This window comes from Pundamilia nyererei, unplaced genomic scaffold (genome assembly GCF_000239375.1).
Source record: "Pundamilia nyererei isolate P.nyererei 1_Seehausen unplaced genomic scaffold, PunNye1.0 scaffold00272, whole genome shotgun sequence".
Lineage (NCBI taxonomy): Eukaryota > Metazoa > Chordata > Actinopteri > Cichliformes > Cichlidae > Pundamilia > Pundamilia nyererei.
In genome coordinates this window covers 284,765-306,161 of record NW_005187673.1, presented here as the reverse complement: position 1 = coordinate 306,161, position 21,397 = coordinate 284,765, and the positions used below count along the sequence as shown (strand labels likewise).

At 43.4% G+C, this 21,397-nt stretch overlaps 1 protein-coding gene across 4 annotated transcripts; it reads right to left on the bottom strand.

The window, feature by feature from the left end:
• Window positions 1-1,184: 1,184 nt before the first annotated feature.
• git1 (G protein-coupled receptor kinase interacting ArfGAP 1) lies at window positions 1,185-21,257 on the bottom strand. Of its 4 annotated transcripts, XM_005750395.2 has the most exons (22): window positions 21,201-21,257; window positions 20,821-21,098; window positions 16,392-16,525; window positions 14,120-14,232; window positions 13,319-13,424; window positions 12,649-12,735; window positions 12,406-12,536; window positions 12,179-12,273; window positions 12,004-12,046; window positions 11,327-11,353; window positions 10,660-10,708; window positions 10,240-10,312; window positions 9,546-9,643; window positions 8,663-8,771; window positions 8,184-8,308; window positions 7,018-7,170; window positions 5,870-6,205; window positions 4,583-4,645; window positions 4,164-4,240; window positions 3,703-3,873; window positions 2,470-2,533; window positions 1,185-2,371 (listed from the first exon to the last, which is right to left on the bottom strand). In XM_005750395.2, the coding sequence occupies exons 2-22, from the start codon at window positions 20,870-20,872 to the stop codon at window positions 2,156-2,158; spliced, it is 2,322 nt and encodes a 773-aa protein (XP_005750452.1). In that variant the 5' UTR covers window positions 20,873-21,098; window positions 21,201-21,257; the 3' UTR covers window positions 1,185-2,155. The 4 variants fall into 4 exon arrangements, with proteins under 4 accessions (XP_005750452.1, XP_005750451.1, XP_005750454.1 ...); XM_005750394.2 differs by having other exon boundaries at window positions 20,821-21,250; XM_005750397.2 differs by lacking the exon at window positions 5,870-6,205 and having other exon boundaries at window positions 20,821-21,250.
• Window positions 21,258-21,397: the final 140 nt, after the last annotated feature.

Sequence of the window (21,397 nt, the reverse complement as noted above, 5' to 3'; positions counted from 1 at the left end):
CATCTTGTGGGGAAAAACAAAAAGGCAGCAATACAAGACAAACTGAGATGCGACTGTAGTTTGATCCTTCAGTGTTTCAGGTGAGTAACTGAACGCTGAGATTACACAAAAGAGCGAGGTGAGGAAATCTCTCTGTTACTGAGGAAACCAGCTGCGGGAGCACTGGTGAAGGTTTTAGAGTAGAATCCTAACTTTAAAAAAGGAAAAGGGAGAGAGAGAGAAAAAAAAAAAGAGGACAGTCCTCCCAAAAGTTCCCAACGTGTTTACAGATATGACCATTTTTGTTCGGCACAGTACGCGACTGACATAAGTCGGTTGAACTGCACTGAGTTTTGTTCCCAACGCTGTCTGCAGAAAGGCAGATGGCTAAAAAGAGACAACTTCTGTGGCCCAGATCAGCAGGCTGTGACAGAAAACTGCTCGCAGGCTTCCACAGAAGCTTGTCAAACAGTCTCAAGGGTAAAAAAAAACAAACAAAAAAAACAACAACATAATAATACTTGGCAAACTAAATCAAGTGCACCTCAGAATGATATCTGTGATCCTGGTTGCCAGATCTGGTGCTTTTGTTTTTTCTCCACAGGTCTACTTTTAAAGCTCAACTCCCAACACACCAGTGTGTCCGCTTAATGACACTCAACAGTTACCAAGTAAAGCACCCGTGCCACATAAGCACTTTTTGAGGAAGACTGGGGCTTAATCCTCCATGTGGAAACCAGATGTTCTTATTATTCTGCTTGGCACTGCGAAAAAATGATTACGAAGGTGATTCTGAGATGATTCCACTGGCTCTGGTAATGAGGCGAACAGTAAGAGAAATCAAGCGCAAAGAAAGAGAGGGGGAAAAAAAGACAGCTGAGGACATGAAGGAGGAGCAGTTGAGATCCTGGTCCTGTCATAATACACCATGCCTTTGGCAACCGTTCAACACCCCACAGCCATAAGATGTATAAATCACATGAAGGAAAATGTAATAAAATCTCAACTGTCTTTGAAAAGGAGCGCTTGAGAAATGTCGAGGACCTTTTTTTCACAGGCTGATTCGTGTGTTTGTTTGTTTGTGTGCATGTAGACTTAAATCCCAGTAAGAGGTTAACACATACTCCCACCTGTCTCCATATTCAACTAAATGAGACAAGGAAAAAAAACATACATAAAATAAAAAATGACAGTCAGTAAAATTATCAATACAAAGCAAAAACAATAGGCAAGAAAAACAACAACAACAATAAATCACAATTATTCCAGTGTAAGGGTTTTTGTTTCTGTAAGTCAGTAAAAAAAAAAAAAAAAAAAAGTATTTCTGTCAGACCAAACAGACCTGCACATTCAAAAGGCAAAAAAAGGAGAGGAAAGAAAGGAAAACATGCCAGATCATGCTGTGTACCACCAAAAGAAAGGGAAGGTGATGGGTTTAATAAAAAAAAACCAAGGAAAAAAAAAAAGCTGGAGCCCCTCCTGTAAATGCTTACCCCCATGTGGAAGGAAGTGTGGGAATCAGACTGAGTGGGCTGCAGGTCCTTCTCTGCACCGGACGCTCATCCAGCCTGGGACAGCGTGGGGGTGCGGGGTCCCTCTTCTTTAGAGAGAGGAAAGAAGAGGAGGAAGGACAACCCGATTCCTCGTAAGGACGGAGGGACGGCGATGGCGTGGAGGCTGTTCTATCTACTTCTCTCTCGGAGCATACGCTGCCTCCCTCCCGAAGCGGGAGAAGGAGGGACGATGAGTTACAAGTGAGAATAAATAAAGCAGTCTATGACACGTATGCTCGTCACAGTTTGAGCAGTTTATGGTACACATCCCATTCCAACAGTCTGCTAAGGTCCCTGCGGGCTGTGGTTCCCGTGTTGGCTCCTTCCTTTCGTCCTTCCCTACTTTCGCTTCCACGCCTGTGGAATTTTTTTCCATTCACTGTAGTGTTTCTATCATACAAACGTCCTCTGCTTTGCTTCCATCCAAATCCCTTCCTTTCTCTTTTCTCTTCCTCATGTCAGCCTTGCTCCCCCGTCACTTCAATTCCTTACCCTTCATCCTGTAGTGTGATCGTACTCCCCTCCCACCCCCCGCCCCTCCCTCTTTCTCCCTCTCCCGGAAGCCCCCTCCCATCCCACTTTAAACCGCACATGCACTGATCCTCTCTCTTTCTTTTGTTGGGTCACTGTTTCTTCTCACGAGTGGTGATTGTGACCAGTTGCTTGGCAGCCTTGGCGATGTCGTAGGCGCACTGGATGACCTGCTGAGTGAGAAGCTGGTAGTCTACTGCAGGAGCGCCAGGCTCCGAAGGCGCCGCCTTACGGCACTCCACCTGCAGTCGCGAGGCACTGGAAGCCAACAGGCGGAGAGAACAGTGGACTGCATCCAGTGCTGGTCGCTGCAGACAGATGGAAGCAATCAAAAAAGAAAAAAGAAGATGTAGATGTAGATGAGAGACACAGTGTGAGAAATAAAACATAAGGACGGGGCACTTACTTTGGGGAAGAGTGAAGCCATCTCTGTGACAGCAGAGTGGATCTTCTCAGAACACGGCACAAAACTGAAAAGAGAAGTGATTCTTTAACTGAAGAGTCAAATGAGTCAAGAACTGTGCAACAGCACTAATGCAGGTGAGCAGGCGAGGTTCCTGCAACGACTCCTGTGGTAAAGAGGGAGCTGGTGTCCAGGAAGCAAAGTTTATCAAACTGGGAGTTTGAGTGACTCACGTTAAAGGTGGGTAAAAAAAGAAAAGTCACACAGCAAATCTTTCATTTATAAAGAGATTTAAATGGATTTCTTAACACCAGCCGTATTTATCAATAGAAATGTTTAGTGTGCTGTAATTAAATAAAACAAAAGAGTTGAAACTGAGGAGAAACATTGCATTAGCCTCAAACTACAATAACTGCATTCTTTCCTTATTACACCTATCGTCATTGGCCCTTGGTAACCCTGGTGACCGTAAGTATGAGACTGCAAATACAAGCACCCACAACATTCTGAAGAGATTATATTTCTTATGTGGCTTCCTCTAGTAAAAGTTGGAAAATATTGCTAGCTCAGCCTACTGCTGCTGGAGTTAACAACTACATTCTCACTGTGCAGCTGTCGACTATCATTCACATCAGAGTTTACCATTTAAAAATGGAGATGAAGGTGCTGTCTGTGTCTATCAGACATGTGCTGCTTTGCATTAATCTGACGGCACCTGAGCATTTGCGTGCACCCCGCTCATTCTCCTGGAAAAGTCATGAAGGGTAAGCTTAGGTTAGGGGACACAGCACCAGTATAAACTTCATGCAGTCACATGATCTCCTGTGTCTGCTCAGCTCTTTTCTAATTTACGGTAAGACTACTTAAAGTAGCTTTTTGGTGGTTTTGGTGCATTTTCACCATTTCTGACCCAGGGGGAGATTTTATTTAAACCGTTTACAGTTTTTATACATGGTCTTATATTTCCACCCCGAGTATACTCTTGTTTCTGTCCTCTGTCTTTCTTTCACATCTTTGTGATTCGGCCTCTCATAATGTCAACATCAACTGATTGTGAATTGCTATGATCTGATTTGATATTGGGGGGTTTTTCTTATTGAAATCAAGAAAAAAATAAGCATAACATTAGCTTAACTCAATGTCTGACAGGCTGGTTGTAAGACACAATTAGATTTGTAATTTTTATGCATTTTATTTTAAGATGAAAAGGACTGTGCCACCATTTTTTTCACCTACCTGTCGTGTTTGAACTCCTGAGCGGCCCTGAGCAGCTCCTGGATGTTCTTAGTCACCTGCTCAGTCTTCAGTATGACGTCCTCTGTGCAGGGTAAGGTGGGGTCTGGCTCACCCCCCTCCCCACCCTCCTCAGGCTCCCCACGGCCTTCCTCTTCACTGCTGCGGCCCATACTGTATAGGGAAATGCATTACCCGCGCAACAATTAAAACCTCAGATCGAGGACAGTAGGTGACGGTCATGGATGAGCATTTACAGTCCTTATGTGGCATTATGTCAACAGCTTGTGCCCCTCGTTTCTTACTAAAACCTGCTACCTCCACATTTGTGTTATAAGTAATTGAAAACAGTTTCTGTGAATCCATTTAAAAAATAAGATCATTAGAAAAGTAGAAAAGTTGGTTTTAGAAAGCTAGGAAATCTTTTTTTTTTTTAAACTGCAGATTTACATTCAAACACTGACCTTACTGAGGCGTCGTACAGTTGTGTGTTGTCGTAGTCGCTGTCGGTACCACTTCCGTGCTTCTCTGGTTTAGGGACCTGGAAGAAAAGCACAGCAGGAACTAAATAATCACCACACATCATGTCCTGTAAGTATACCTCCTCAATCAAAATTCTAATTTTCATTTGTTTCCATGTAATTGAGATGGTTTCCACTGATGTCCATTAAATGGGACAGATATTACACTACATTTAGTATGTGGGTAATTCTAATGGGATGAGGGATATTCTGTGATTGAATCTCAGGATTAGGGCCAACAGCAACAGACCCATGAGACGCTGGTTTGGATAAAACAATGTAAGCCAATAATCTCAACTTTCTGAATGCATTAAGTGGAGGATCATAAAAAGAAATGAAGAGCCAAAACAGCAGCAGCTCACCATGTATCTACCCATCTCTGCAGATCCAGACAGATATGGACTCCCTGAGCCGCCCTTCCTTACCTGGGAAGACAAAGGGAACACAAGGATAGAGAGAGGATGAGAGAGAGATGGAGGAGCATGGGTGAGGCCAGAAAGAAGATTAAAAAGAAATTGAAATATTAGCAGAAAGAGACAGATGATGAAATGAGCAGGGGGGAAAAGAAGCGTGGGGACATAGAGAAGAAGTTTTCTTTTTAAATAAACAGCAGGAAAACAAGGCAAACGAGTCAGTGAGAGCAGCACTGAACAACTCAACGGCGCATCATCTTTTTCTACACTACATGCCTCGCTGCTTATCTAACAGGAAGCAAACATACTGTCAACTAATCTAGCTTCTTCTGCTTGACTTACACACGGCACACAGCATCTAAAAAGAGACTACCCACACTCAATACTAATGTTGATCTCTGAAAAACTGAATGCATTATTACATACTGTGAGATAATACTACAAACTCAAAGACGAAATGGCAAACAATGCAATGACAGACAGAATGCTTACATCCAGAGGATGCACGGCTGCACTGCAGTGAGCAAAGAACGGACAGGTGAAGAAACAGACAGACAGAAAACAGACAAACAGGTAAATCTCTGTGTGAAGAAACAGTCACCAACTTGGTGCGGCGGTGAGATGTGTCTGCATTCTGTAGCTCTATTAACGTGCTGTAAACTAAATGCTGCTGAACTGCTCACCTGGTTGTCTGCAATATGAGAAACTTTTTATTTTATTTTATTATATCTTTTCTTTAAAGTGGCGGTGAAACAAAAATGAACTTCTGTGCATCTGTGTGTGTGATCCCAGCATTTCCAGATTAAGCAACTGTCCAGCAGCAAAGACGTCAAAGGGGTTTGAAAAGGTCAAAGTGTGCAGAGCAGGCTATGCAGCGGTGTATCAGAGGCTTTTGCCAGGCAGCAGAACAGAGGAAACAGTCCTTTTTTGTTGTTTTTCTTTCCCATCTTTCTCCTTCAGGTCACACGTATGCACTCCATCATTTCTGCAGTTTTAAAGCTCAATATAACAAATCTTTTTGAACCATTACAAAACTTCCCTTAAAAATGGGTTCGTGCACAACTGGATCTTTAGAAAGAGAAGGACTGAGAACTGAGATGCAAGGGGAAAGAAGAGGGGGGGAAATGTAAAGATCAGGATCAGACCATCACCTATTTAATCAGGCCAAAGACAGGCAATCAGAGCCACCGAGGCGAAGGTGGTGAGTGGAAAGGGGACAGGGCCGTTCTAACTTACGCTGGCTGTGTTGAGGGGCTGCAGGCGGGGCACTAGGGAGTCCAGGACTGGGGGACCGTGGGCCGTGGGGCCGGGGGCCGCCCCTGGCTCGTACATTGAGAAGGCCTGGCGTTCCCTCCGGTGAGGGTGGGAGTGGGGGGTGGCCGAGGAGGGCACCGAAAGCACCGGTGGGTCCCCTCCTGGCCCAAATCCACCCACTCCACCTCGCATCCCACCCACTGCCCAGTGGCCTCCTGTTCCCCCACCTCCACCAGGTCCCCCTACCCCATGGCCAGCTGCTCCCCCAGCCTGCTGGCCCCTCCGTAGCGCACTGTTCTCTGTCTGCATCCGGGTGATCTAAAGGAGAGGAGGAAGGCAGCAGGGAGGGATGAGACAATGGAGGGAGGGATGGAGGGAGGAACATGGGAAGGTTGAAGGGAATTGGGGGAGGGGGGGTCAACTGAACGGTCAAAAACAAGCATCCATATTCAGGCTCATATTGGGCTTCACATATTAAGTCAGTATTGAGGGGGGGGGGGGATGCAACACATGGTATTACACTACAATAAGCTGGGACTGGGTCTTAGGGAAGGGGTGGAGGGCTACAGTACATACCTGAAAATACAGTGTTTGTGTTCAAGGGGTCAATGAGGGGAAACTGTAGGATCATCTGCCCTGAGGTACTGTTGCCTAGCGCCCTAATCTGACACATTTGTTATTTGCAGTGTGTTTTTTTCTATGTTTGTTTCAAATCTTCATTAAATCCTCAGTGACATGAGAAGATGAACACATAAATGAATCACTTAAGCCAGTCGCTAATGAACATATTAGGGAAATGACAATGACTCACGGGGAAAAAAAAAGATGCAACAATGAACAGCACATGAGCTCCATCAAAAGTAAATAACACCCTGACGGGGAAAAATCATCTTGCAAAGATATTAATTTATTCAACTGTCTCTCCATCATTATACCCTCTTTCTGTCTGAATCAACTGCCCCGTCTCTTTTACCAATCTGCCTCGTGTCTTCTAGTCATCATTACCAAGCACATCTTTTATTCCAACTTCTATTCATTTTGTATTCTCTTTCTAAGAAGCCACGCAGCAAACCCTTTATTAGTCTGAATGGTCACTGCTAATCCTCTCGTTCCACCTGCACTCCTCCTACCTCCTTCTGGAGCCGCCGGAGCTCCTCGCTCAGGTTGTTGTTAACCTTCATCAGCTGCTGCACCTTAGCTTCTGAGGAGGCCAAAGCCTTCTTCACCTCCAGATACTCCTGCAGGGTGATGGGACCATCTGACAAGTCTGAGGAGTCCATACTCTGGATCGATAGGAACATATAAGGCAGGAGGTCAAACGGGTCGAAAGATTTGGGGAGGGGTTGTGACTAAACTCCTTCAATACATTCTGTATTTAGTGAAATTCATGCATTAACAAGGTTCTAAATGTGGTTGTAATTTATACATTTTTTTTAAGCTGTGGAAAAAACAAAACAAAAAAACAGCCGTGGCTTTGAGGCAAGAAGAGGCCTAACTTGAAGGTAGGATCTCACACACACACACACACACACACACACACACACACACACACACACACACACACACACACACACACACACACACACACACACTAGACCTTTAGTTCTTGCTCTCAATATTCCCACTCACTTCCTGCCACCCCACAGCCTGCTCAGATTCAGCCCTCTACCACTCCCTGGAATTAAACCAATAAATACACCTTTCATAAACTACACTTTATAGCCTTCTGCTTGTGCTTCATTCACCACTACTTCTATTACCCCCTGCTTCATACTAGAACACACAATTCTTCGATGCTGTGAGCACCGTAAAACAACAAATCCATATATTTCCTTGGATTTAAAGGCGAGTAGATCCTCCAGCTTGGCGGGGTTTTACCCTGAGCATGAAAAGAAGCTTGTTACTGGTTTAGCTTCACTTCTACCCCTCCCACATGATTTTTCCTTCCTTTTGTTTCTTAAATCTGTCTCCTTCTCTTTTCCCTCCCATTACACACGCTCTCTCTGTGCATGAACAATGCCTACTCTGACAGGGACCCAGAATAGCTGATGATGTCACTCAGGAGCTATGTGGCAGCCATGAGTATGGCCACTTTCCGCAAAGCATGTTGGGAGAAGCAGTCATTCAAGCCACTAAACTGTGGAAAAGCTTTGCTTACTAATATGACTGAATGAAATTCAGGGATAGAGGGAAAGGAAACACATCAAAATGGTGATTAACAAGTATGAAAGCCACACAAATGTGGGGTAGAGGGTAGCTATTTAGAAAAAAAAAAAAAGTGTGTCACGCTGTATACCTTTGCACGGTTGCTACGTTGCGTGTTGTTGTTGTTCTGGGTGGTGAGCTCGCTGTCTGTGTCCTCGTCAGAAGCTACACTGTCGTAGTCGTGCTGGTCATCATCGATGCCCAGGTCCAGCGGGTCTGATAACAAGGGGAAGAAAAATCTGCCCATTTACAGTTTTCTTTCATGTAATATTAGCACTCGCTCTTCTCTCAAACGTGATCTTTCTCCTGGGAGTGCTTAAAGTAATAACACAGTTGTGTGTCGTACTAGACCGTTTCATGTAAGAATAAACTGTCACACAGGAATGATTCTCTTATAACTGTGCTGCTGCTGCGACACAGGTGATTTTAAAAGTTTTAAGGTTTTATGCTTTGCAGACTTTTGCACACTGGTATAAATCAATAAATGGATATCTATGCATCGTGCATATTAATCAGGTTAGATGGCACTGCCTTCAAAGTTTAAAGTCTAGCTCTCCCTCCCAGTCTCACCAGTAGGGCTAAGACCTTTTCCCTGCTGTCTCCTTTTGGCGTCACTCAAGATGTCGATGATGAGGGTAGCAAACTCCCGGGCGTTGAAACGGGCGAGCTTCTGGCGGCCCTGAGAAAAGAACAAGCCGGGAGTTACACAAACACATGCGCACACAAACACTGGCATCAAAGCCTGAAATTCAGTTCTGCATTTTTGTTTTTTAAAATCATGAGCTGAGTATGAGACAAATACAATGGGGCCCATAGTCAGTGGTTCAGTGCCTGTGTGACTGCTGTGGTCAGTTACCATGTGCTGTGGAAAAACACAGTCATACTCTCAACACACACAGCAACACAACATGTGCAAAGGAACATAAACTCTACAATTAGGTTAGCGTCCAGGCATCTGCATAAGAGCACAAGAAGGTCAGCTCCTACCAAAGTGTAAAACCATTCACAGAAGTTCGACTCTAAAGATGTGATTTCTTCTGTTTTCGACCATAAATAGCAGCCTCTGACCACAGTGAACTGCCCAATCACGTGAAAGCAAACGTGGCCATGTGGGAGTTGTTTGTATGTGTGTGTGTGTGTGTGTACACCTGGGTTTGAGTGTTTACACCAAAAATGAGCCATTCAGATGACTATAAACTTTGTAAGTGGACTTGAGATTTCGCTCTCTAGGGAGAGCTAGAGAGATAAAGAGAGAGTGCAGAAAGATTACACTCTCACAGCTGAGGAACAGCCGCTGCTAATTTCACACTCCTTTCTCTGTCCCCCCCCCAACAAACACATAAACTGCCTATCTAAGAAATAAGAAATCTCCATTTTGTCTTTTTTTCCTTCCCCCCCTATCTGTTCCTTTAAATCAGTCATTACAAACGTATACAAGTATGTGCGTGTTTACCTGGTTGCGCGTTGCAGAGTATTCAGGGTTGACTGGTAGGAAAGGGACTGCGCTGCGTTCTGTTACCAGAGTGCTGTGGTTCTGGGTCGTAAGCCACACTGGAGACAAAAACGTAAAGCAGAAAATAAATCTGTGAGTGCGCGTTCAAACAACAAGGTCGCCCACATCCAACCACACGCAGCCCATCCACCCACACATCCACAGAGATATAAACAAAGTACAGTGAATCTCTTACAGTGCAGTTTTGTGTGTGCTGTTGGTGGTGTGTCTACAAGTCTGTCCCTGCTACTTACCTGTGTGCTTCAGTCAGAAAGCGCGCTCTGACTTTTGCCCATACTGAAGGAAAGGGAGAGAAGAGAAGGAAAAAAGAGAAAGAGCGAAGAGGAGGAGAGAGACTCAAGAATTTGCGAGGCACTTCCTCGCTCCATTCTCCTCCTCCTCTTTCACTCAAAACATTTTGGCCTTCCTCTTTAGCAGTTTTTCCCTTCTCTCGTCGCCCTGTCCTTCATTTCACTTCCTCTTTCTTTGGCGCTTCTTATCTTTATATCAGCTTCACTCCCATAACTTTTCCTCAAGAGTTTTTACATTTTTCTAGTTTGTTTCAACATCAATTGGTCCACAAAGGGGAAAAAGCCCAAACGCACAGGCCCAGGCAGACAGTCGTAGAGGGTATAAAGGAAGCGATAAGGCTCACCTGCATCATTTTCTCTGCGATCCACCTCGTCATAGACGTCCATTGCTAGCTCCTCAAACAGCCGATTGTTGAGCTGCCACACATGCGCACACAAATTGCCATTAGCGGGTCTTATTCTACATGTCTACATAGATACAGCACGTGCTGAGCAATAAGCATCAGCGTGACAAACCAGAGAGAGCAGATGAAATAAAATGAATTTAATAACAATCTCTCAGATTGACATGGAGAGAACAAACAGCTAGGAGAAGAAAATCTGTTTGTGACAACAACTTTTCTTTTCACCCAACAAAAACTCTTTTCTTGTTTTTTTTTTTTACTTTCAAGAACCTGTTAAAAAAAAAAAAAACAAATCCCCCCAAAACACAACAGCCTGTTGCTTTTGACATTATAACCATAAGCTATGTAAATTCAACTCACCGCTTGGAGCTTCTTCTTGGCAGCCTTGGCCAGTTCTGAGAGGTCCAGACTAGAACAAAAACACAGAAGATGACAATCAAAGAGGCATCGTAAATATACAGTGGAATAAAGTCGCAGGGAGGAAGGGGACAGGGGAGGGAGATATGAGATGGAAGAAAAAAAGTGAGAGGGGTGGAGGTGGAAAGGGAGTTTTTTCTAGAATGAGGAGGGAAGGCGGGACAACTTGTTCTACTGGTGACTGCTGGTCAGGTAACAACAGCAATATAAATGTGAGTTGGCTTTCACATATTATGCTGTAAGAGTGTCAAGTTTGTGACACAGTGAGATTACAGAGATTCGAAGCTTTAAAGACTGATCTGAAACTCTTTAAATATGCTCTCGCTATGGCCAAAGATGTCACTAAGGATACACGCGGAAGTAAAATTTGAATATGCGAAAAAGCCTGGTGTGATTCAAACACACACAACAGTCTTTCAGTTACAAGACTTCTTGATTGTTTACATCTGTTTAAATCTTTACAGCTTCATAATCTATAAACAACTGTTCAATGCCACTCAAGAAAAGCTGGATGCATTGTGGGATACATGAGAGATGGAAGTATACAGAGAGGGGACCGATGGGGAGAAAGAGATTCTGGGGGAAAAAAGAACAAGGGAAGTAAAGATACCTCTGTGTCGGGCACTTAGGACGAGCTCTGACTCCACCAAGCACAGCGAAATGGAGAACAGAAGTGAGAAAAACAAGAGAAACAGACAGAAAGAAGGGGAAGAAAAGCCACATGAAAACAGCTTTAATTGTTGTTAACAAGAGGAACCATTCACCAGAAACAGAACAGATGCAAGTGGAGTTAAGATGACAGCACAGAAGTAAGACCCATTTCAGTAACGAACAGATCTGGAGGTGCAACACATCTCTGAACTGTAGCTGAGAAAACCCAGCGCCCATCAAACAAGTGAAAGAAGCCGTGCTAAGAAATGCTGAACTCGATGTGTCACGGCCTGAGCACTCGTGTGTCTTTCAAATCCACGCTGCAGTTCAGCATTACTTAACCAAGCGCGCTTCATGTATCTACCTCACCAAATTCACAGTGAACAGACAGCTTAATAAAGACTTCCTTTACCTAACTCCTTTGTGGGGGCTTTGGTGCCACCCTGTGGTCAGAACACTAAATTATATCAATACATACATGTCAGACAGAGAAATTAAGCAGTCACAGAAGTAAGGCAAGTTTGGCAGCTGCAAGTTTAATCATGTAGATATTTGTTTTCAGGCAATTAAATGACAACAGACTTGCAGCTGTTCATAATCAACTTAAGACAATAAAAATGATCATTTGGTCCATACCTGTCTGCCATTTGAGGAATGATATAGTGGCCATTCTTGTGATCTGGGAGAGAAGAGAAAAACGTAACAACCAAGTAACAAAAATCTACCACAGTACGTTACTGAGGTTAACTGCTGTGCTTAAAGGCATGTGAAGAGGAGAACAAAAACAAGAAAAACTGGTGCATTAGGTTACCTGGACGCCGACCGCACAGGTAGAAGGCTAACCTGTCCGTCAGCTCATACTGACACTCTACCAGACGCTCTGCTAGCTCTATATGGCCCGCCTGCCTGGAACACACACGCGCACATGAAATGATTCTACTTGTGTTGTGTTTACCATTAGATGGCTCAATTCCAGAGCTGAACAGGGTCTAAATGCAGGTTTTGCATTTACTGAATTGTGCTTTCAAATTCCTGTACCTAGCATAGTCCATAGGTGTGCGTCCGTTAATGTCAGGCGATCCAGGGTCTGCACCATACACCACGAGCAGCTCAGCCTGCAAGATCTGGCCTGCCTTGGCTGCCACATGAAGTGGGGTAGTGCCTTTCTCCTGTGGGACACACACAGAAACACAGTCACAAAGAGAGACGCCTGGCATAAAGAGAGTAAGTTAACAGCACAAGACAAAATGTGAGCCAGTGGTAGATTTATTTTGTCCTGACCGGGTGGAAGAAGTTGGCCTGAGCGCCGAGGGACAGGAGCCGAAGACACGTCTCTAAACTCCCCGTCCGCACGCTTGAATGAAGTTGCTAATAGAGAGGGAGAAACAGACAGGTAGAGAGGAGAGAGAGAAACGGGGGGAGTCGGGGCGGAAAGATTAAACATCACAGAGAGAAGGAAACAAACTGAATTCCCTTATTAGCCCATAGAGGCAGCACAGCGCTAGAGATGATTGTTGCATCCTGCTGTGTCATTCAGATCACTCCCTGCTGGGTTGGGGGTGGGTAATAAGTAAAAGAGCATCTGTGTGTGTGTTTGCCTGAGTGCATGTTTATGTGCAACGTCTGCTACTGACATTCATAAAGGACACAACCTTTGTGCTTAGACTTGCTGTTCCACAGTATAGCTGTGTCAGTATAGGCTAATTAAGCTGAACTCATAACATCCTACCCATCAGCTCAGTACAGAGTAACATTAGAGCGCAGATTAAAGACAATACTGGTTTTCTGTTATCATCCAAACAAGTGCAGAATCCTTCACTTAGCGGATAAAAGAAAGCATGCTTATAGGTCCACAGATGACAAGTCGAGTTAAATTATTCTCTAATTGTTTATCAAGAAAAAACAAGTGTCGCACGTACTCAAGTCAGCAGCTGTGTTTACGTTTTCTTACCTTACTGAGATCCTTAGTGGTGACGCCGTCGTCATCACGACAGGGCAGCTTGTGCACGAATGCGAGCATCTGGTATTTGGCTCTGATGAACTCTGACTTGGTGGGACTGCACAGGAGGGGAAGTTGAGATGGTTACCAAAAGCCCAGGCTTCAAAGGTAAACAAGAACACTCGAGGACAAAATATGTGGAACTGCAATTCATGCAATAAACCCTATTATACAGGAAAATGCGTTTTAGCATCATGACTGCAAGTGCATATGGCGCCCCACCGAGGGATTTGAAGCCCCACTAGAGGTAAGGTCATTTTGATTTGACTTCATTTTTCTCTCTCACCCCCTCACTCTCATCAAATAGAAAGATCAGGCGCCTTTCTCTGTGAGGTACAGACACAGAAAGTGCTGTAATAATAGACAAACAGCCCCCCAGCAGTAATAAATAATCTCTACAGTGAACCGAACTGATGGGTTATGCCTAGTTTCCCAGTTTGCTTTACATAAATGGATAAAGAAATAAATCTGATGAACACTGCAGAGGTTTTTAAGAGGCAGTTCACACTAAACCTCCATTTTCCGGTGAAAAAGAAATGAGCAAATATTTTTCCTGCGGGTCCCGATCTCATGACTCTCCCAAAGCCATATTTCAGCCCACAATGCACTAATGTACTTAGAAACAAATACTAGTTGCAATTGTTCTTCACCAGTCAAAAAAAAAAGAGAGAGAGAGAGAAATTATGCTTACAAAGGGACAATAATTTCTCTGTGTCCTAATGTGGATTTTGAGCCCGTGCAGAGCATACTTACTGGACTTTGTCCTGGGGGTTCGGTTTCCTGCGGCCACTCTGCACCTGAGCCGGGTCCAGGAGACTGTGTTCCCATATGGAGTTGGCCCCGTTACTGGCCAAGGTCTGAACCATCTGAAACACAAGCGTGTACACACACACACACACACAGAAGTGACTCAGTGATGGTTTGCTGTCATGAGCATGTTTTATTAAAGTCAGTGTAAAGCAGTGTGTTTGGAGTTTGTCACATGGAAGAAAAATGTGTTATCTTCTGGCTAAACTGACTGTTAATCACAGAAAATTAGGTTTCAATATCCTGAAAAAAGAAAAAGCAATATTCTCTGCTTGGAGACGCTGTCTACTGAAGATGCTACGACTGTGCGCCCAATCATGGGAAGGCAGTTTCTTATGAAGATAAAGTACCTCTACAATTTGAGAAATGGATTATCGATCTAGAAGCTTTTTCTGTACAACAACCAGGCGATCAGCTCATTATGACCACCTGCCTAATATTGTGTTGGTCCCCCTTTTGCTGTCAAAACAGCCCTGACCCATCCAGGCATGGACTCCACTGGACCCTGTGTGCTGTGGTATCTGGTACCAAGATGTTAGCAACAGATTGCAAAGAAACCTTTAAGTTTAAACATTGAAGCCCTGCAAGCTGCGCAGTGCAGAAATGATTCATCAGACCAGGCCACCTTCTTTCATTGCTCTGTGGTCCAGTACTGATCCTCATGTGCCTACTGTTAGTGCTTTCAGCAGCTGATTGGGGTCAGCATGGGCGCACTGTCTGGTCTACAGCTGAGGCCCTACTGTGATGCTCTGTGTATTCTGACAGCAGTAACCTTTTCAGCAACGTGAGCTATAGTAGAATGTTTGTAGAATCAGACCACATAGTCCAACCTTCACTCTCCAGTGAGCCTCCGCTGCCCATGACTCTGTCACCCGTTCATCCACAGACAACCTGCTGTTAGGGCGTTTTCACATCTGATTCGTACTCTGGTTCAAATCAGTTAATGAGTCGGTAAACTTGTAGCCGTTCCCCCGTGCTTTGGTTTGTTTTCACGCAGAGAAAACTCCAAGTGAACTCCAAGTGAACCAGAATGTGTCACTACAAACCACGTGACAATGTTCAGTCTGCTTACTAGCCAGATGTGTCTGGAAGAAGGCGCTGTGTTCTGGACTATAACAGAATTTACTTTCATTAGCATTTGCAGATCTATCAGACTCTAACCCTGTGTGGCTGCTGGATGTTTTTAGCTCAAACTTGCTAATTGGTTTGGATCTAGGTGGGATCACATTCACACCATAAACCCCTCCAAAGGTTCTCGGTGCAGTCGTTGTGGTCTGCACCTGAGTGTGATTACAGTGTTTGCACCTGCACACATGAACCACACCAAAAAGGAAAATGAACCAAGTTTGACTTAAACGGATCAAAAACCGCACGTGTGCAAATACCCTTAGAGGTGCACAGGGCCGGAACCACCATACATTGATTGTGTGTGTGTGTGTGTGTGTGTGTGTGTGTGTGTGTGTGTGTGTGTGTGTGTGTGTGTATTTCTTTAGGTCACAAGACCATCACATTTACTAACATTAGCAGATGTTTCATGAAAACGATGCTTTTCTACAACATGCAAAAGTCACATTCAGAAAGTAGAAGACTTCCTGGGGTCTACTGATGCTAATGCAGTTCTATATGTTTTAAAATTACATCAGTGTTATGACTCCAGTGCATCACTAAAACATAATTTCTGGACTGGCCAGAAAATATTGGAAGAAATTAGTTTAACAGCTTATTTTCATAATTCAGTATCATATAGCTCACAGTCACAGTGATTTCTGTAACTATTATCTAACACATATAATGTGTTACGAAATAAATCTAAATTATCTTCAGTAAAGCTGCAGAACAACCCTGATACACATTTGTGCTCTACACTGGAATCAAAACTGGTTATAAAACCAATAAAGCCAAAAACTCCCACACTCCTCATGCCTCCTTAATTACAGGATGAAGCTGAAGCAGCACTAAGCACCTCAACCTGCATTTAGGCCATACTGAGACGAACACAGATATACAACAAGAGTACAGACAGACTCACAGATCAAAGTTAAACTAGATGATCAAATAAAAAATAAATATAAACTGCAGTACTGTGGATTTGCATCTTCTGAGCTGACTAAGATTTCTGCAGTAGCTCTTCTTTCGGTGGCACTATTCTGGGTACTGCGTTTGTCTCACAAGCCCTTCCCTGTTTCTCATTCCTTCGCTCTTCATTTCTCAGACTTACCTGCAGTAGGGAGGGAGGCCATCCGCTGTGCCTCAGGTGCTTGACTATTGAGATATGGCGGCCTAAACTGCGGTGGACCGAACAGCATTCATCACAAATCAGGACCCCTCGGTTGATACTGGTCCAGCCCGGGTCTGACAGACAGAAATACACAGAAAGCATTAGGATTTTCATAAGCACACTGTGACTGATAATTAGAGTTTGGAGATTTTTAAAAATATTAAGTGCTTTCCATCCAGGCCACACGAACATACTCATAAATATCCACGATTTATGACGTGGGTGGTCCAAATTACAGTTTACTACACAACTATAATGCCATTTTTCCCAAGGAAGAGATGCAGTCTACCTACACTGCTACTCTTTTGGGCTTCAGCCAATATCAAGTCAAACATATGTGCGTCTTTTTTTATAGGTCTTTTTATCTGCTTCTGAGCAAAACCACATGATGGATAAAATAAAGATGAGTACCAGACAGTGATCCTGTCACAGATATTCCAATTAAGTTTCTAAGTTTTATACATTTCTCAGCTGAATGAGCACCTGGTTTGTATTATGCACATTAAGAGTAAAGCAGGATGTATATGTCAGTAATAAATCAAAGGGCTTTTATAACTGAGAGAATTTTGAATAAAAACTGGGTTATTGAAAAGACAAGAACTAGACATTTTTAAATATTAACTCTGAAAACTGACTTAAATAATGCAGAAATGAATCATGTGAAAGCACAACTATGTGGACACAGCTACATGGTTAACACTGTTGCCTCATAGCAAGAAGGTCTGAGACTCAAATTAGCCCATCTGGCCGGAGCCTTTCTATTTAGTTTGTATGTTCTCCCCATTGCCTATAGGTGCAAATGGTTATCTGTCTCTATATGTTAGCCCTGCAACCAGCTGGCGACCTGTCCAAGCTGGCTGTACCTCGCCTTTTTCCCTATGACCATGGGATAGGCTCCAGCCCCTCCGTGATCCTAAATTTGATGGACAGATGATTCGACATTTCCATTTATCAGATATTCTTTTTTTTTTCTTTTAGGCATATTACATATTAAAGTGATTTCCCTAACATTCATTATGTGCATGTATGTATTTACTCATTAACGCTCTCCCCGACTTTGCCCAGATCAGCTGGTGTTGCAGACTGCCCTCTGGTTGACAAACTATGCAACACTCAAAACACAGTTGAAGGGTGTTTCTCCCTTTTATCTTTTACTTTTTTATTCTCATTTATCATCTGTTATAAACGCTAAAGCCGATGAGCAAATAGTTAATACTGGCTTATAATATCAGTTTGCTTGGTCAGGCTCTGATTGCAATCAATTTTAGATATTCCTGTGAAGAACTGTGCAAGTCTGATAAGAAACAGTTATAAATAGCATTTTTACAAATATACACGTTAGCTTGCACCTTACAGTCATAAACAGCTAGGAATGAGACAAGTTGTACTTTGCTGCCACCACTAAATATTACTAGTTTATGACAATGGCTTGACAAAGAAACCTGTTTTAATACCTAAGAGAAGAAACATATCTCTAAATGGGTGCAAATGAGGTGAGGAAGTGAAGGGCAGCAGCAAAGGCCAGTGCCAGTCCAATGACACTGAAAGACTGAGTCTGGGTTATGTTTATGCCCTCAGGACCCTGACGCGATGAATGCCTCACAACTAACACAGTCTGCAGTATCAAAACAAGCATCTGCACACTTACATGCACACTGTTCACGCCCAAACGCACACACATATCTACAATGTGTGTTGGTCACACTCAGCCTGGGATAAAAACTGTCTGGGCTTAGGGTATTAATGGAGCTAAAATAGTCCATCATCAGATGAACCGGCGTGCTTTAAGTCTTTTTGCCCATAGAAAAAAAGAGGGGAAAAAAAGAAATATGAAATGCAAAATGGCTTTGAAAAAAGCAATAGCTCAGTTTAGAACAGCAGCCCCGTAGGCTTTAAAGGCCTCGGCAATTTAATTCCTTAATCTGTGTAATAAATATTAAAAAAAACTCCCACAGGCTAGGCTATCTGCCTGGTCTGCTAAATCAATATGAGGCTATGCCATTAAGCTATTAGAAGTGGATAGACTATTAGCAGTGCTGTATTGGTGAAATCTGCAGCATGTTGCTGCATAATGTTGCCTAAAGTTGGCTTAATTCATCAATCTAGTATAGCATTTGTTTTTATAAGTGTCAGCTAACCCTGCACAAAAACATATGCTACAAATGAGTGCAAGTTTTTAAAATTGTGTTACACTCCACTCTTAAACACTGAGATAACATGTTGCACACATCTGCATACTTTGGCCGTTAACGAGTTAGCTTCAGGCTTGTTTGGTGTATATCACAATATATACCCATATATGTGTTTATATACAATATAAACACAATTAATACAGTGTTTAATTGTACTAAGTGTCAGCTTGCCGGATTTACTCGATCTTACTTCTAATTTTAACCAAACACAGCAACAACAGCAAAGCCTGACAGGGACACCAACACGACATATCGACTCAACCCTGCTGTTCTCTTCTGTGAATAGTTGCACAAGAGTTTCAGTTTCCTAAACAAATGCATCTGTGCGAAATAAAGAGTTTACTATAGTGACGATGTGATTCATTGTTGCCCGTAAACTGTGCAGATTGCCATGGTGTGACATTAAAGACTCCTGAAGCTTGGCTACGAAAAGGAGTATCAGTCGTCCTTTGTAGCCATGCCATTGAGTTATCCCCCAGTATGACACAAAGCTGGGTAGTAGGGAGGTGGCCTGTCACCAGGGGCTAGGTCAGCATTTTGCAGAAAGCACTGCGTGCGTGTGTGCGTAAGTCGCAAGGAGGGGCTGCATGCAGAGAGATGATGGTTGTAGAAGAAATGCACGGCTAGTAACAGGTACGCGAACAAGCCATCTACCATTGTGAATGCCTTATTTTGTCTAGTAAATAAACTAAAGCTTTAAAATATAACTAATATGTCACAGATAATGTGCATTTAATTATTCTGCAAGTTAATATAGTATCAACGAAAGGAGTTCAGCTGGGGTTTCATCAGTATGTAAAAAGTAACTCAAGGGGAACCAGAAAAGGAAAATAGGTGCTGAAGCATGTTAGTAAGTAATAATAGCAAGGTGTACAATGCAAGGCTGGACTGCAGCATTTAGACAGTTAAGAGTTATCAGGGGTCGCAGCTGTCATAAGAGCAGCTGCTGCACATGTATACATGAATGAACGCAAGCAAGGCACACAAGATCACCAATGATCAAGGGGATCGAACTGAAACAGCACGTGCATTTGGGGCTACATACGAAGGGTCTTATTGACATTGTCTCTAACTCAGATTTTAACAAACACAGATGGGGCCAAAGGAGAAGTGGGTTGGAAACTAAGCTAGAATTATGGATGGCCATTGTAGTGGAAATCACTACGCCCTGAACAGTATGGATGAAAGCTAAGGCAGGTGAAGCTAGAAATTATGTCCCTTTTCCTTTAAAAACAACAACAACAACTTTGTGTTGTACTAGATTAATGGAACTGAGGTGGCTTTTAAATGATTTTGAGGTACAACTACAGGTATGGCTCATTTCAGGTTTATGTTGAACTGTGCTCCAACTTAGGATGACTGTAAACTGAATTTACTCCTATTAATTCTCACTATTTTATTTCTTAACTTTACTGGAGATATTCTAAAATTATCAAGTTAAACAAACAGAAAGTCTAATTAAGTTTTTGATACTTTACTGTATTTTTTAAGCCAAATTGTTGTTAAAGCTACTGACTGGTCGCTGACGCTTTAGCTGAATCAGCTTGGCAATAACTTGGCGTTTAGCAAAAGTTAGCTAAAGTAGCTAACGTCATAGCTAAGCTAGCAGTATAAAAAGCACGAACTCCAAAAGCCACGGGCAAGTGCTAACAATATGATAGCTGTCCATCGATATAAATGTATTATTATATCTTAGGACATTCACTCTACCATAAATTCTTCTATCACACAGCTGCATAATGACTCAAAATCGCCAGCTCGCTAGCCAAGCTAAGCTACCGTGTTCGGAAGTCTGTCCCGGTCACGAAAATCAAAACAAACGTCTCTTCGAGTGGAAAGGCAGCATAAAGCTGACAATGGGATCTTAAACTGCCCCAAATAAACTACTCGTTCTTACATATGGCCATGGTAAAATAAATATACCTATCAAGTTATTCAATGGTTTACATTAACGTTGAGCAGCTGTTAGCTAGAGATATTCTCCCGTTGTGGCAACACGCCTATTTTTTCCAGTGTTTATTTTGGGCCTAAACGACGCTTTGCAGCCCTGGCCGTTTTCCTGCTCTGCAGACCCTCTGACAATGACAGCAACTTCGGCCTTGTTCTCCCACCACGTCGCCCCCATCGACGCATTGTTCCAGTCCCATGGTCTGTTTTCCTTTTTTTCTGTTCCTTACCTGGCGCACTGCAGTCAGCGCAGACTTCTGTTCTTTGTAGCTTTCTCGACATCTCGAAAGTGGATGAAACGAAGAGGTGGATGTCGGCGATGATGTGAATATTCGCCCGTCTTCCCCCCCCCGAGCTACAGACCGACGTCTGCCGTCAACCGATGCGGCCCCTGAATCCCCGGAAGCCGGGTGGTATGATCGGCTTTTCCCCCGGCCAGCTGACGACGACTGAGCTTCCCGTTAATTCCAGCGGTCTGTTCGCCCACGTTCGCTGATGAACTCCGAGGCTGGATCCAAGTTATGTGAACATAGTTAATCTGTTTGTATAAAGGATCTCATCTCGGAATATTGCTACAGTAAATCTGTTCCTTGCATTGCCTGCAACTCACCGAGAGACGGCAGCTCTTTACCTGACAGTATCCGCGCTCGCGCTCACTCACACGCGCTCACTCTCTCTCTCTCTCTCTCTCTCTCTCTCTCTCTCACACACACACACACACACACACACACACACACACACACACACACACACCATCCCGACAACTTAGGACGGGGCGTGATGATAACCTTATGTTCTTAAAAGTGA